This window comes from Oryx dammah, unplaced genomic scaffold, assembly GCF_014754425.2.
Source record: "Oryx dammah isolate SB20612 unplaced genomic scaffold, SCBI_Odam_1.1 HiC_scaffold_3, whole genome shotgun sequence".
Lineage (NCBI taxonomy): Eukaryota > Metazoa > Chordata > Mammalia > Artiodactyla > Bovidae > Oryx > Oryx dammah.
In genome coordinates this window covers 93,572,582-93,586,729 of record NW_024070187.1, presented here as the reverse complement: position 1 = coordinate 93,586,729, position 14,148 = coordinate 93,572,582, and the positions used below count along the sequence as shown (strand labels likewise).

Here is a 14,148-nt window from a genome sequence, read left to right as displayed (position 1 = left end):
ATAGCCTTGACTAGACGGACCTTAGTTGGCAAAGTAATGTCTCTGCTTTTGAATATACTATCTAGGTTGGTCATAACTTTTCTTCCCAGGAGTAAGCGTCTTTTAATTTCATGGCTGCAGTCACCATCTGCAGTGATTTTGGAGCCCCCAAAAATCTTTACCATCTGAGCCACCTGGTATATTTGTTCTTATTGAAAACACAAGGAACTGTGGCAGATTTTTGTTATTCCAATATTCTAGTATTCCAGAGATTAGGAGTCTCTTTCTACAGAAAAGAAAAGCATATGCATGAGCTCCTGAATGGGTTCCAAGTTAAAAGGCATATTACTGGAATATGGTCAGGAAAGCCATGGAGTAATGAACATCCTTGAGTAACTCACATTTCAAGTATTAAGAGTTATTGACTCTTTTATTTAAAATTTAGTTGAATTGAAATTTATTTATTTGTGTTTAAATTTTGACTTAATTAATATGAAATTACACTGCCCTTTCTTTTTAGCTGAAGGAAATTTATGAGAAGGACTCACTTACTGTTAATAAATCAGAGTCCATTTTAGTCATAGATCATTTTTTTTAAAGTTTTTCCTTTAATGTGGACCATTTTTAAAGTTTCTATTAAATTTGTTCAATTTGTTTTACATTTTGGTTTTTCGAAACAGTATTGTTTGTTTCTGTTTCACATTTTGGTTTTTTTGGCTGCGAGGCATGTGAGATCTTAACTTCCTGGACCAGGGATCAAATCCGCTCCCCCTGCATTGGAAGGCAAAATCTTAACCAATGGACCACCAAGGAAGTTCCCTAACCATGGATAATTTTGGCTACATTTTATGGACTACTCCATCAGTGAGATGGAAATAAGGATGGGAATGATGAAAAAAATGAGCAAGTAAATATGGGCATCACAAAGGAGAAACACAATATGTAAAAATACACAATAAAAATATACTGAGAAATAAGTACCATTAGACTTTTTCAAGCATGAATTTATTTAAACTTGGAGAGGAAAAATAGAAAACATACCTTGTTTTAAAATCATGCCTATTCAAATCTGGAAAGTATTTTCCTTAAAAAAAAAAAAAAACAAACCTTAAAGGGAAAGTAAATGGAATTATAGAAATCATGGTACATCTGAATTAAAAAATAAGTCTTTGTAACTAAATGTTTTAAGCCAGTATAGGAATTTTAGTAGAAAGTCTTCTTCCTTCTCCTTTACATTAAATATTTAAACACTATGGTAATGGCTATTTGCAGAAAGCTGGAGCTGAACTGATGTTAATAACAGCTGTTAGCACAACTGATCCACAGTACTTGATGACTTCACATGTGTTTCTGGCAGTTCAGCAGGAAACTGTTTTTGTTTCTTTTCTCAGTTCTGAAATTGCTCCTTTATGATACAGCCTCTGAATATGCTCAGAAATTATGGAATTTCATTGTTTATCATGAAAACCAAATAGAATTGGAAACATTTAGTTATCAAACTTGCACTTTTTTAAAAAATAGTCAAAAGTCAGATATATCAATTTTGTTAAGGCTGCCTTTAGCAATCTATTCTTGTTATTCTTTTATCCTTTTTGGCTATCTCAATGTGGTCAAACTAAAATATTAAAATTTATACATACAAGTATGTATATATATTTAATTGTTTTTAAGAGTTTAAGGAAAACTCTATATAGTGTTTCCTAGCTTTAGAATTTGAAGTTGAGTGAGAATTGATTGTGCTATTGTTTGTGGTGATGGTGATAATGATGAAACAGCTATGAGGAACTAAGAATAATGGATTTAGGTAAAGCATTTATTTTAGACCTCAGCAACTATAATTGGGGCTTTCCTGGTGGCTCAAAGGTAAAGAATCTGCCTGCCAATGAAGGAGACATGGATTCAATCACTGGCTTGGGAAGATTCTCTGGAGAAGGAAACAGCAACCTACTCCAGTGTTCTTGCCTGGAAAATCCTATGGACAGAGAAGCTTGGCAGGCTACAATCCATGGGTCGCAAAAGAATTGGATGCAATTTAGTGACTAAACAACAGCAAAACAATTATATATTGTGTTGGCCAAAAAGTTCACTCAGTTTTTTCCATAAGATGTTGTAAAATGGACTTTTCCACTAACCTAGTATCATACATTTAGCTGTTTAATAGTTGAGTCCTTAGAAATGCCATGTTGGGTGAGAACTCAAGTTCAACTATCTTCGTGTTCTTTATCTGAGAATGGTGCCAATGTTATTTAGAGGAAGGATACAATTACCATTACCTCTGTGACATTAACTGTGAATGCTGCACTAGTTAAAATCTAAGTTAAAAATCTATAACTTCTGAATGGTCCTAAATTTTACCTACTTCTACTCCAAATTACTTCTCTATATTATGATACTATTTGACTATTTGACTATTTGACTTATTTTTCTTTTCTTTTTTTTTCCCTTAGAATTGAGACTTTACAACTGCAGGAGATGGGTCCTGGTTTTAGAATTTTTTAGTTCAATTTAGATATATCTAAAGATTTTTAAAGTTTTAATTAATCTAGGTGAAGACACTGATTTGAAAGAGAAGGTCATTTCTCTGGAAAGAAAGCCAACTATCTAGCTCTAAAGGTTTAATGGTGTTTAAAACAATTTTAACAACCTCATAAAGAACATTCTAGTACCACTGATCACACAGAAAGATACAGATACATTTTAATGACTCAACAGGGTCCACTTGAAATTGAAAACCTATTCTAAAATTGTAGTTTAAAAAAGGTAAAAACATCTAAGTAAGCCTTATCCAAAAGCTATGAATAGATCTTTCTATGAACAGTAATCATCTGTATTCCTGTCCACTAATTCAGGTCATTAAAATGCTTTTAGAAAGCTTATTAATCATTTTTTCTTTGTAGAAATTACTTAACACTAGTGAGTCACTGTGTGCCCAGGACAGGCCTTCCTGTTTCTTTTTAGAGCTTCACTTATCTTCGTCTTCTTTGGTAACATCCTTGCTTTTTAGACTTCTCTGCTGCTCTTGGATGAACAAAACCATCCTCTGGGGGCCACATCCTCTTCACATGCCCACACTTGAAAAAAATTTGGCTCAGATTTAGCCAATTTTCATTGAAAAATAAAGAAAATATCACTTGACCTTGCAGTTTTTTTTCAGTGTCCAGGGTTTTCAGAGAAACGAATTCCCCTAAATTTGTAGAAATCTCTGATGTCTCTGAATTCTTCTCTTCAGAGTCTTTTCAGATTTGTCTTCCTTAATGAAAAATGTGTATGTCAAATAACCATATCCATATGAGCAGAGAAACTGAAGACTGAGGGCTGCTTTACAAAGTGAAGATAAAACATACATAATTATTTTTACTTCCAAAGGCGAAAGTTTAATCATACTTTTGTCCTTAGTCAAACTTGATGGAAACTTTGGAAGGAAAAATTAATTCCTTTTATAAAATATATTTGTAAAATTCTAACCTAGTTGAAACATCTTGTCCACTTCAGACTAACAGGTTCAAATCCCTCTCTTGCTACTTACTGTGTGGCTTTGGGCTCCTCACTTTAACCTCTCTGTATCTTTGTTTCCTCCATGGGAAGCAAAAAACACAGTATCTACTTCATAGCATTTTTTGTATGGATTAAGTGCAGCTTGGCACATGATAATTATTCAGTAAATGCTAATTATCATCATCATTACCATCTATTTCAACCATTGTCATCAGTATATAGGGGTGTGTGTTTAGCTAGAAAGAGAACATACCTAGAGAATAGAATTATACATTTCCCTTGTAAAATATAAATTAACTCCTTATTTGAAACAATGGAGAAATGGTTGTATCAAATTTAATCGATGCCAAATTTTTATAAAGGGTCTTTATTTCTAGGATCTTGATATAAAATACATAAGGAGTGGTGAAAAATATGTTAAATTTCAGAAGAGAAATTTGGAGTTAGGTTACTTACTCATCTTTTGACTTTGAGGTGATGAGCCAAGAACCAGCTGAACAAGAGTCTGTTCTCCTAGGCCACTGTTTGTCTGATAGCAATATTTCCCTTTGTTTTAAAGGTTCGTTGGGGTGATAAAGGATCTACAGAAGAAGGTGCAAGGCTAGAGAAAGCCAAAAATGCCGTGGTAACCCTTCCTGAAGAGCCAGAGGAGCCCGTCAGACCGAGACCACCGCGATCTAAACCCACACACCAGCCTCCTCAGACAAAGTGGTACACGCCAATTAAGGTGACTGTTCAGACTTTGTGGGATTTAACTGCAGCTTCCTAAAGTGTAATCCTTTTAGTCTCCCTGAAGGAGGACCAAGGTATATCAAACAGCAGGCATCCAATTTACCTTCTAACGACTAACTGAGTCATTTCTCAGCAACAAGAAACTGTGTTTTTGTTATTTATTCATTTAATTTATGAAAGAAATGACAGTAGAGGAAAAGACTTTATCTTCTTCATTTTAGCTCATTTATCTAGCAAGCAGAGGTTGAGTACATTTCCCAGAGATTTATAGATCATGTTTCCCTTTAGGGTCGGCTGGACGCGCTCTGGGCTTTGTTGCGGAGGCAGTATGACCGAGTTTCCTTGATGCGACCTCAGGAAGGAGATGAGGTTTGTACCTGGGATGTGTTGGGAAAAAGCTAGATTATTCTTTTAAGGATGAAATAATTGATGAGATTAATATTTTCAGTGCCAAGCTATATTTAATGTTATATGATTCTAGCGTGGTATTTAAACTATCAAAACATCTAAATCTTAAGGTTTTACTTCTATGAGATGGAGATAATTTTAAAAACATCTGAGTTCAACCATTTAGAAAACCAATTTGACAAAATATTCCTGGAATATTCCTAACAGATCATTTACCCTTTGCTGTGCCAATAGGTAGAGAGAATTAGGTGGTTTGTGAAGCAGGCTTTTTCATTACCAAACCACTGTGGTTAATACAAAGTTCTTGTATTTAATGAAATTTGTGCCTCTGTTCAAATTAATGCATAATCTAGAATTCTGCTTCTCAAACGACATATAACAACTCTTTTCTTCAATGTGCCAGACTTTCACTTTATAGGTTTTAAAATTGTTTTCATGCATCATCTTAGTTTTCTGTCCCCCAACTTAGACATTAATTTTCAACATTTTAAGTGTTGGGTATAGTGGTAACACTGAAGATGTATTAGCAAAAACAAGAGAGTGGTTCCAACACTCTTATCAGTAACCTTCTATATTCCTTTAACTCTCATGATTAAAATTTAGTTTTATGGCCTTTTCTCATTTGTACTAATTTTGACTAAATTCAATAATTTATAGATTATAAATATGCATAAGTAAAGCATCTGGTAATATTGGGGGGTACAGATGATAGCCTTTGCCCTTAAGAAATCTAAACTTTGGGATACGCACAAAAATAAAATTTATTCCAGAACATGACCTAAGCCATATATAGATAAGCACCAAGTACTCTTGAGTACATTGAGGAAGAGACATTAACTCTTCCTGGAGGAATCTGGGAATGTTTCATAAAAAATAGGGGCCTGCTAGCTTTTGCATTGGAGAAGGCAGTGGCACCCCACTCCAGTACTCTTGCCTGGAAAATCCCATGGATGGAGGAGCCTGGTGGGCTGCAGTCCATGGGGTCGCTAAGAGTCGGACACGACTGAGAGACTTCACTTTCATTTTTCACTTTCATGCATTGGAGAAGGAAATGGCAACCCACTCCAGTGTTCTTGCCTGGAGAATCCCAGGGACGGGGGAGCCTGGTGGGCTGCCGTCTATGGGGTCGCACAGAATCGGACACGACTGAAGCGACTTAGCAGCAGCTTTTGCATAAGATTTCATCAGGTGGAGCTAGGTGGAATGAGTATTTCCACAGATGAAGCATCATGAGCAAAATTTCTCAGGTAGCCAAGAACAGTGATGTGTGGAATAAAAGATAGTCTGGGGATTGGGGATTCAAGCCAGAATGATGAATTGGGAATAGAAGAAATCTTTGAGTTTGGATAAATTGATATATTTGTGCTTCTGAATGATGCATTATAATCATTCTTTCATTAATTCAAACAAATATCTATCTAATGTCTAAAATGTACCAAACACTTTGTTAGATACCGAGTAAATCTAACATTCTTCTTAGATTACAGTGCTAGAATAGTTTACACATTGCCCCAGCAAGTTAAAGCATCATTTATTTTTCCATGATTGCAGAATAAAGCTTTCATTATTTTGACCAAAATTTCCTTTCTTTTTTTGAAAATTTGCTCATTCTTCTGTCTGATATAATCCTAGAACCTTTATCCTAACTCTTGAGGTTAAATTGTTTCAAAACTCAGAATTTTTCAGATTTTAGGAATCTGATACAGTCCGTATATGTGTTTATATACTTGGAAAGCATCATCTCCTGAGCTCAGTGTTGAGATATTCTATTACAGAAATATTGATTAGTACAGGTGGATAATAATAGGCCATAAATATTCTCCAGTTAGTTCAGGTCAGTTTTTTCTTCCAAATGTATTTTAGTGACACAGTTAACACAAAACTTTCAATTTTAAAAGATTTTGTATTTAAAAAATATAGACAAAAGATAGTAAACTTTTATTGTTTCCCGGTTTTTTGTTTACCACTTTTTTCACTCTTCACCTATATATGTGATTTATGATTTTTACATTTGTTTTTGTTTAAATACAGGACTTTAAACTTAGTAAATATCAATTGTTGGTTCAGTTAATTGATTTGCTTTTCCATCAGATATATATTATGATTCAATGTGTGTCTGACACAGTCTGATTTAATCTTTATTCATAATACCTATTCTTGATGGCCTTGCTGCTTCCAAAATTTTGTCAACTGCAAAGTTTTGTCATTTAGTTCAAATTCAGACCTCAGTGGGGTACTCCATGAGCACCTTCTGCACAGATTGACACTCCACACTGTTAATTGAAATGAATATGGTAAAGGTAGAAGCCCACCAATGGTATTAACTCAGTTTACCATCTTATTCACAAGGATGTTTGGGCTTCCCTGGTGGCTCAGAGGGTAAAGCATCTGCCTGCAATGCAGGAGACCTGGGTTCGATCCCTGGATTGGGAAGAACCCCTGGAGAAGGAAATGGCAACCCACTCCAGTACTCTTGCCTGGAGAATCCCATAGACAGAGGAGCTTGGTAGTCTATAGTCCACGGGGTTGCAAAGAGTCGGACACAACTGAGCGACTTCACTTCTTCACTTCACTTCACAAGGATATTTAATAAATTTTATTAGTTTTCTGTATTTAAGGTATAATGTATATTTATGTCGGAGAAGGCAATGGCACCCCACTCCAGTACTCTTGCCTGGAAAATCCCATGGATGGAGGAGTATTCACCCATTTGACAAAATCAATGATGCAAAATTATTTGGTCCTGGAAATCAAGTAATTGTGACATGATTTTTTTCTTACTTCTAATTCTTGCTATGATCTTTTATAATATTTATTATTTTTTTTAGACTAGGGTTTGATGTCAGACCTATAGTTCACAGCATATTACTTTTTCCCTTTAGACAGCCTGGGAAATCTTTGCCCTCCCTGCTTTTTATTTCTCATTTCCCCATTTTTCATGTTTCACAAAGATTATTAAGAATATCTGAGTTTCTGTCACCTTTGTATCATCTACCGGGTCCTCTTTATTTGATAGAGTTAATTCCAGTATTAACTTCCCATCCTCCATATGCTAATTTCTTATACTAGCTTGAGCTTTTCTTATACTCTATGCTAATATTTTTTCTGGCTTCTTCTTCTGAAGTCTTTTAATTGCTCTATTCTTTTCCTCATGAGCATAGTAAATACTGTTATTGATAAGGCCGACTCATGGGACTTTGGTACTTGTGCCCCAAAGAATCTGCATCAAACATAGGACACTTAATCTTAGTAAATGTTTGCTGGACTTTATTTTAAAAACTTTACAATGACTGGAATACATCAAGTATTATTATCCATAAAGTAATATTTAATTATTTCTCTAAATAAAATTGTCTGCATGGTACATGGCGTAACCTGTGCTGATATGCCAGCATCCTACAAATTTTATTTTTTAAAAAAGACCTTATAATATTTTTAAAATTCTAGTACTTTTCTTTTGCTTTAGAATAGCTTTCATTTGAGAAACTTAATTTACCTCATAAGACACTGAGGACCCAGAGGTCGGAGGAGAATAAATGATACAGAACATATTTGGGACAGCTAATTTTTATGTATGATAGTAAGATGGGATGCTTTGCTTTCATAATTATCTATGCAGGAGAAGAAGACCATGGCTCACTGTAACCTTCTATTTATTGTGGCTAGTTAGGTAAGCTCTCAAAAATTAAACTATCTGAACTCTAAGGTTTTTATCAACTTAGTTTATATAGATATGGTTTATCTCATAGGATTACCTGGAGTAGAGTAAAGTTTAAATTTAGAAGACGAAGATGTCCAAGTAGCAGAGTCCTCTAGTTTTCTGCCTATTCTTTGTTTTGGATTTCCAAGGCAAGCTGGGGCATAATCACTGAATGAGAAAATTAGTCTTGGAGGGTTTTTGGGTTTTTTTTTGACACATTTAGATAGCTAGATTTACCTATGACTAGGCTCCGCCAGCATAAGGAAGGATAAAATTCTATCTTCAACTTGACTCTCCTGAAACCAATCAGTACTTGATAAAACTAAGTTAAAATACAGATCTCTGACTACTCAGACAACTCATGAAAGATTTCTTAAATATGTGTACTATACATATAGTATATATAGGTATATATATGTATCAATATTGATTCCCACTAAAAAGATTTGTCTCTGCATATCAAATAGTTCATTGGAATATATGTTATTAGCTGTTCAAGGCCAGTTCTTTTTAAGAAAAACTTAATCTTATCAACAAACAAACTGGTGAATAAATTTTGCAAATAATTTTGTGATTTTCCTGTGCTTGTAAAGGCTTGAGTGTGTTTACTTTTGACTATGCTTCTTGTGAAATGTGTGCATAATGGTATGAGGTGTGTGTCTGTGTGTGTGTTTGTGTGTGTTTAAAGCAATTTGTACATTGCAGAGATTAGGAGGACTTTTGCAAACATTTTCGTTTCGTTGGGCATGGATGCAGTTTTGCTGCATATTGTCAAGAAACAAATGGGAACGCTTTCTCATTTCTCAATTTTAAAGAAAGTAATAGTCACGCTCTTTCTTTGGAGGGGGTGGAAAGACACAACACAACTGCTTGAGAGACAATAAAACATCATTGTTTTCAGATTGTGGCTGATGGTTCCAAAATAACACCGCCTCCCCTTAGTCAACAGCGCGGTTTTCCACCTCGATAACCCATCCTGTCATGGATTTATAAATTGTTTACTGCGGATTCTGCCTCTTGAGAGTCTAGCTTCATAAACACATCAGCGTCCATAGAACCAAACCCAGAATCACGCACATTTCCCCGGCAAGGCCCGTCACGCTGAATTTCCAGCCAAATGGCTCTCCTTTCATGGCTCCGAGGCCGCAGCGGGCTCAGTGGCAGCATTCGCGGCCGAACTGAAGTCCTTGATCAAGTAACTGAAGTTCAGGCATCAAGTATCAAAGCGACGCCAGACACCGCTTGCTCGGCCCCCGCGCCCCGGCTACCTGTGGGCGCCGCCAGCCCCCGCCAGGCGGCGGGACGGCGGGGCTGCGGGGCTGCGGGCGGCCCGGGGGCCGGGCTTTGATGGCGGCCGCCGGTCCTCGGAGTCATGAATGTTTCAGCGCGCGGGCGCGAGGTGCGGGCGGCGCGTCCAGGTGTGAGCTCGCAGGTTGTCGCCGACATCTGTTCGCCGCGGCGGCAGCGGCCTCCCCCGGCCCGCGGCGAGCGGCCGGATTGTCAGCGGAGGTAGTTGAGAGCGGCAGGGCCGTTTTGGTCTCCCTCTCGCTGCCTGGAGGCCTGAAACACCAAAGGTAGGAGCAGGGGGTGGACACAGCTGCGCTCCCGAACTTGCCTTAGGCGCGAATAAAGAGATCTAATGCAGTTTGACTCCGTGGCGGTGGGGAGACGAGGACGGAAAGCCACTTCAGAGACAACTTAACGCGGCAACATCTGCCGCCAAGTTTCCAGGGAGTGACGGGGGACAGCAGGTACCGATCGAAGTCTCCACATAAACAGCCTCCGTGAAGCCGGGGACTCTTTTGAAGGGCCTCCATCAAACGGGCTGGGGTCTGCAGCAGGCGTTTGTTTGGTTTTCAAAGCGGTGTTTTGTTTTTGCCATAACAAGGTAATTTATAAATGATGCATTAGCAGGCGTTCTCTCTCTCTTTTTCTTTTTTCTATTTGAAAAGAGAGTTAGAGAAGCAGCAAAGCAAAGAAGAAAGCGCTCCCCTGGTTAGGGAGCTGTTCCACAAACCCAGTCAATCTCCAAGGAACTTCTTGTCTGTCATCGAGGTTATGTTAACCTTCAGACCGCAGTCCCTCGTTCACCAGTAAGCAGACAGAAATTGAAATACGGCCAGAAAAGAATGCTGGTGGTAGTAACACCCGTGAAGTATGCCCACTATGTCTTTGTTTTTTAAACTTAGGGCTTTTTATTACACGGAGATGAAAGATAATTAGGTTTTCTTGCCAGATGTGTTTAAATTTTAGTAAGACGAAATTGAGAAAATTGCACTGACTTTAATTTTCTTCTCATTTATAAAGGCTGTGTAGCAATAGTTGGGTATTAAAAATCAAAAGTAAGAATAACATGTTAATGGAAGTGTTTTTTTTTCCCCTTTTAAGGAAGTTTCCTCCTCTACTACCTAGATTCAGCCAGAAAAAAATCTTAAGGATATTGCAAAAACTTATAATTGTCTGCACACAGTATTGGCACAACAGATTGAGATTCATCAAATTATTAGTCTGACAAGTAAAGCTCCAGGGTATGGTAAGGTAATAAGGATTCTATGGTAATATAAACTGTTACGGTTAATAATATTTAGGCAGCCTCACCTGAGGAACTAGTTGGGCCGCCACGATAGATAAAGGAAAGGAGCTGATCCAAAGTGGCCTTTGGAGTGAGGGCAGCCAGGGTGCAATGACCTGAGGAGAAATGCTAGCACTTGGCAAAGTTTTCATCAGTCGGTGATGAAATAAGCAATATAGGTGCATAGCGAGTTTCCAGTTAAGCTAAGTTTATTACGTGGAGAGGCCTTCCATTAACTGTGCAGATATTTTCATTTTTTAAAATGATTGATGGTAGCTGCTTAAAAAAAAAAGTTCATTATAACAGAACTCAGTGCTAGTCCTCTGATTTTTAAAAAAATCTACAGATAAACTCTCCCACCAAAACCCAGCCTGAGAACATAGGTAGTAGCCCTGGTTTATTTAGAAGGCACCAGAGAAGCCTGAGAACCTCAGAGGCAGATGATTCGGGCTGGACCTCTGGCCTCATCTCCAGACCTAGATTTAGGTTCAGTCCTTTGTCAGTCCTGCTTCTGAATTCTCGCGCTCCAAACTAACGGCCTCGCCTCTTCAGTGGTGGCTTTTTCAAGGATTCTTACCCTCCCAAGGATCACTATGAATGCGCATGCTTACAAAGCAGTGCTCTGTGCTATCAAACCACTTCATCTTCAGATTGAAGAGGCATCTGGAAGGCAGCAATTTCATACCAGGATGCCTTTAAATTCCACATCACATTTGTAAGACGTAAACCACTTGTGGATGTTTCTGAGCAGATTGAAGCGTTCACTCTGACGATTTGATGTGTAAGATGTCTTCAGTGCTTGGAAATATGCTGCTAATAACTGCATTCTTAAACTTCGTTTTTAGATTCCACGTAAATACTTTGTGACTTAAGTGATTGCTTACATTTTGTTTCTATGAGATCTGAAATTTTGTACGGTCCTTTATGCCAAGTACAATGCAACAGCACTTGAAAAGAGTACCAGTAGATGTTTCTATCCTTTTTGTTACTACCAGTATCTTTCCATTCTTACTTTCTCTCCTGTCCCCCCCAACCCCCCGCCCCAGAAAACAGCCTTAGTAGGCAGATTTATTTATTTAATCTTTTGGTTGTACCCCATGGCATGCGTGAGGATCTTAATTCCCTGACTAGGGATTGAACTCTTACCCCATGTATTGGCAGCATGGAGTCTTAACCACTGGACCATCAGGAAAGCCCCATCAGGAAAGCCCCAGTTCTTATTACCTCTTGTCATTACATTTCAGGGCATCCTTAAAATACCTTAAATATCCCACTTAAATTAGCAGAAAGAATTAACTTTGGTTTACACATATTTGAAAGACAAATTTTTACTAGAATAACTCATGTCTTGAACACGCCATTGTTACAATTTCCACTGTCTGATTTATGTGTATGTGTATATATATGTGTGTGTATAATGTTTAATATAAATGTATGTATATATATAACCCTACAGAACATATTTTTCAGTGTATATGTCTTCGACTAATGTCTGTTTCAGTGGAAAATAGCAAGTTCAGAAAATAGAGTGCTTTTTGATACCATTTCATAGCTTAAATAAAATTGTTGCTTAATTATGCATATAAGCTGGCGAAAGTGTTGACTCAATTTGGTTCCCCAAAATGAAAAACAGAATATGCAAATTTTAATCATTTAAATTACCCCAAAAGGTTTATTTTTTCAACCAAAGTATAAATAGAACTTAGATATTTAATTGGCTTTTTACCCCTCTGATCCAAAATGTATTTAGTGGCCTCATATATATGTTATATATTAATTTGTAAGTGTAGGTAGAGATATTTCTTGGTTAGAATTGATCAGCAACCTTTAGAAAATCATGAGACAAAAGTTATTAAATTAATATAAATATCCTCTTGAATTAATGCACTGAGTTTAAAAATAAGTCTCTGTGTTTTGTTTTTTTTTGTTTTTTTGTCACCAGTGAGCTTTGGCACACTAAAAGAATAGTTTAAAAATTTCAACTTTGTTAACATTGGTTCCATGGCCAAATGCATTATTGGATTTGTGGGGAGGCTGGCGATCTCCCCGTCTTCTTCCTCCACTGTCTTCTGCTCCCCCTCTGGCCAAGTACATTATTTTCTTAGGCTCATATACAGTTTTGTTGTTAAGCACCTGGAGAACATTAATTAAATCATCCAATTGGGAGTAGAAATGTCAGCAAAGGTAGATTTTTAACCTTTCTTTTTCTGTGTTTAAATACTTTTTCTGTAGCCCTTATGTAATTTTAATTATAATAGATTATATTTATTTAAATGTCACCTCACAATTTCTGATAATTTACAGAAATTTATATTATTCTGTATATGTTAAATATTGCTTTCAATTTAGAGCTCAAAGGATATAGTCCAATGAGGGAAAAAAGTACATTGTTTTGTAGACAGTTTATTACTTTAACAGAGAGCCTAATGATGGTGCCTTTATGTCTACCAGGCCCCCATTTATAAGTTCAGTTTAAGGAAACCTTTGTAACTCAGTTAAGGAAGTTGGCTTGAGTACGAAGCTTTCATTGTCCCCTTCTTTTAAAAATGAATTTATACTTATACATTGTATAAATGTATACTTTTAAGGAGAAATAAATGACATTTTTGGCTAAATAACTTTCATTTCTTTTTCTACTTCTAAATAAAACACTATAATTTTTATAATATGCATTTATAATCTAAGTAAATCATCTTTAAAATTGCTTCACACAATCTTATATTCTTCCCTAATTCCACTCTGAATCAAATCACAGCCTCTTAATATATGAGGGATTTGAAACTGTTGTAAACTTTGAGGTAAAAAATAAAAATGATTTACTATTCAGACTTTGCAAAAATTATGTTTAAAAATGCCAATGACCATTTACTTGTTTACCATTTTTATTTATCTGACTTTGGATTAAAATTAACTCCTTTTATTTCAAAGACTTATAAGAAATATTTTTCTCCTAATGCTTTTCTTTTTTCAGTTAATGAAATTGGAATAGTTTACAAATGCTTTCCCATTTCAAAATAATTTTGTTCACTGATACACTTCGTATTTATCACCCTAGAGAACTCTTTTCACTTAGAAAATATGGGGGGAAAAGGTAGTTCTAATTTTCTAAACTTTAGATTCCCATAATGCTTCTTCAAAAGCAGGTTAGTGTATTAAAAATAATATATATTATATATATTTTCCATAATCCTGACCAGTATTAAGCACAGTTTGGTTTGCAATCACACACACATACATCATATCATATCATATTACATCCTAT

The 14,148-nt window shown here is 36.4% G+C and overlaps 1 protein-coding gene across 1 annotated transcript in view; it reads left to right on the top strand.

Annotated features, from left to right (window-relative positions):
* Positions 1-14,148, top strand: part of ANTXR2 (ANTXR cell adhesion molecule 2) — a 181,661-nt gene that overhangs the window by 98,544 nt on the left and 68,969 nt on the right. Inside the window, exons 15-16 of the mRNA XM_040237178.1 lie at positions 4,034-4,201; positions 4,495-4,575. Coding sequence (XP_040093112.1) covers positions 4,034-4,201; positions 4,495-4,575 — 249 coding nt within the window. The remainder of the gene's footprint in view (positions 1-4,033; positions 4,202-4,494; positions 4,576-14,148) is intronic.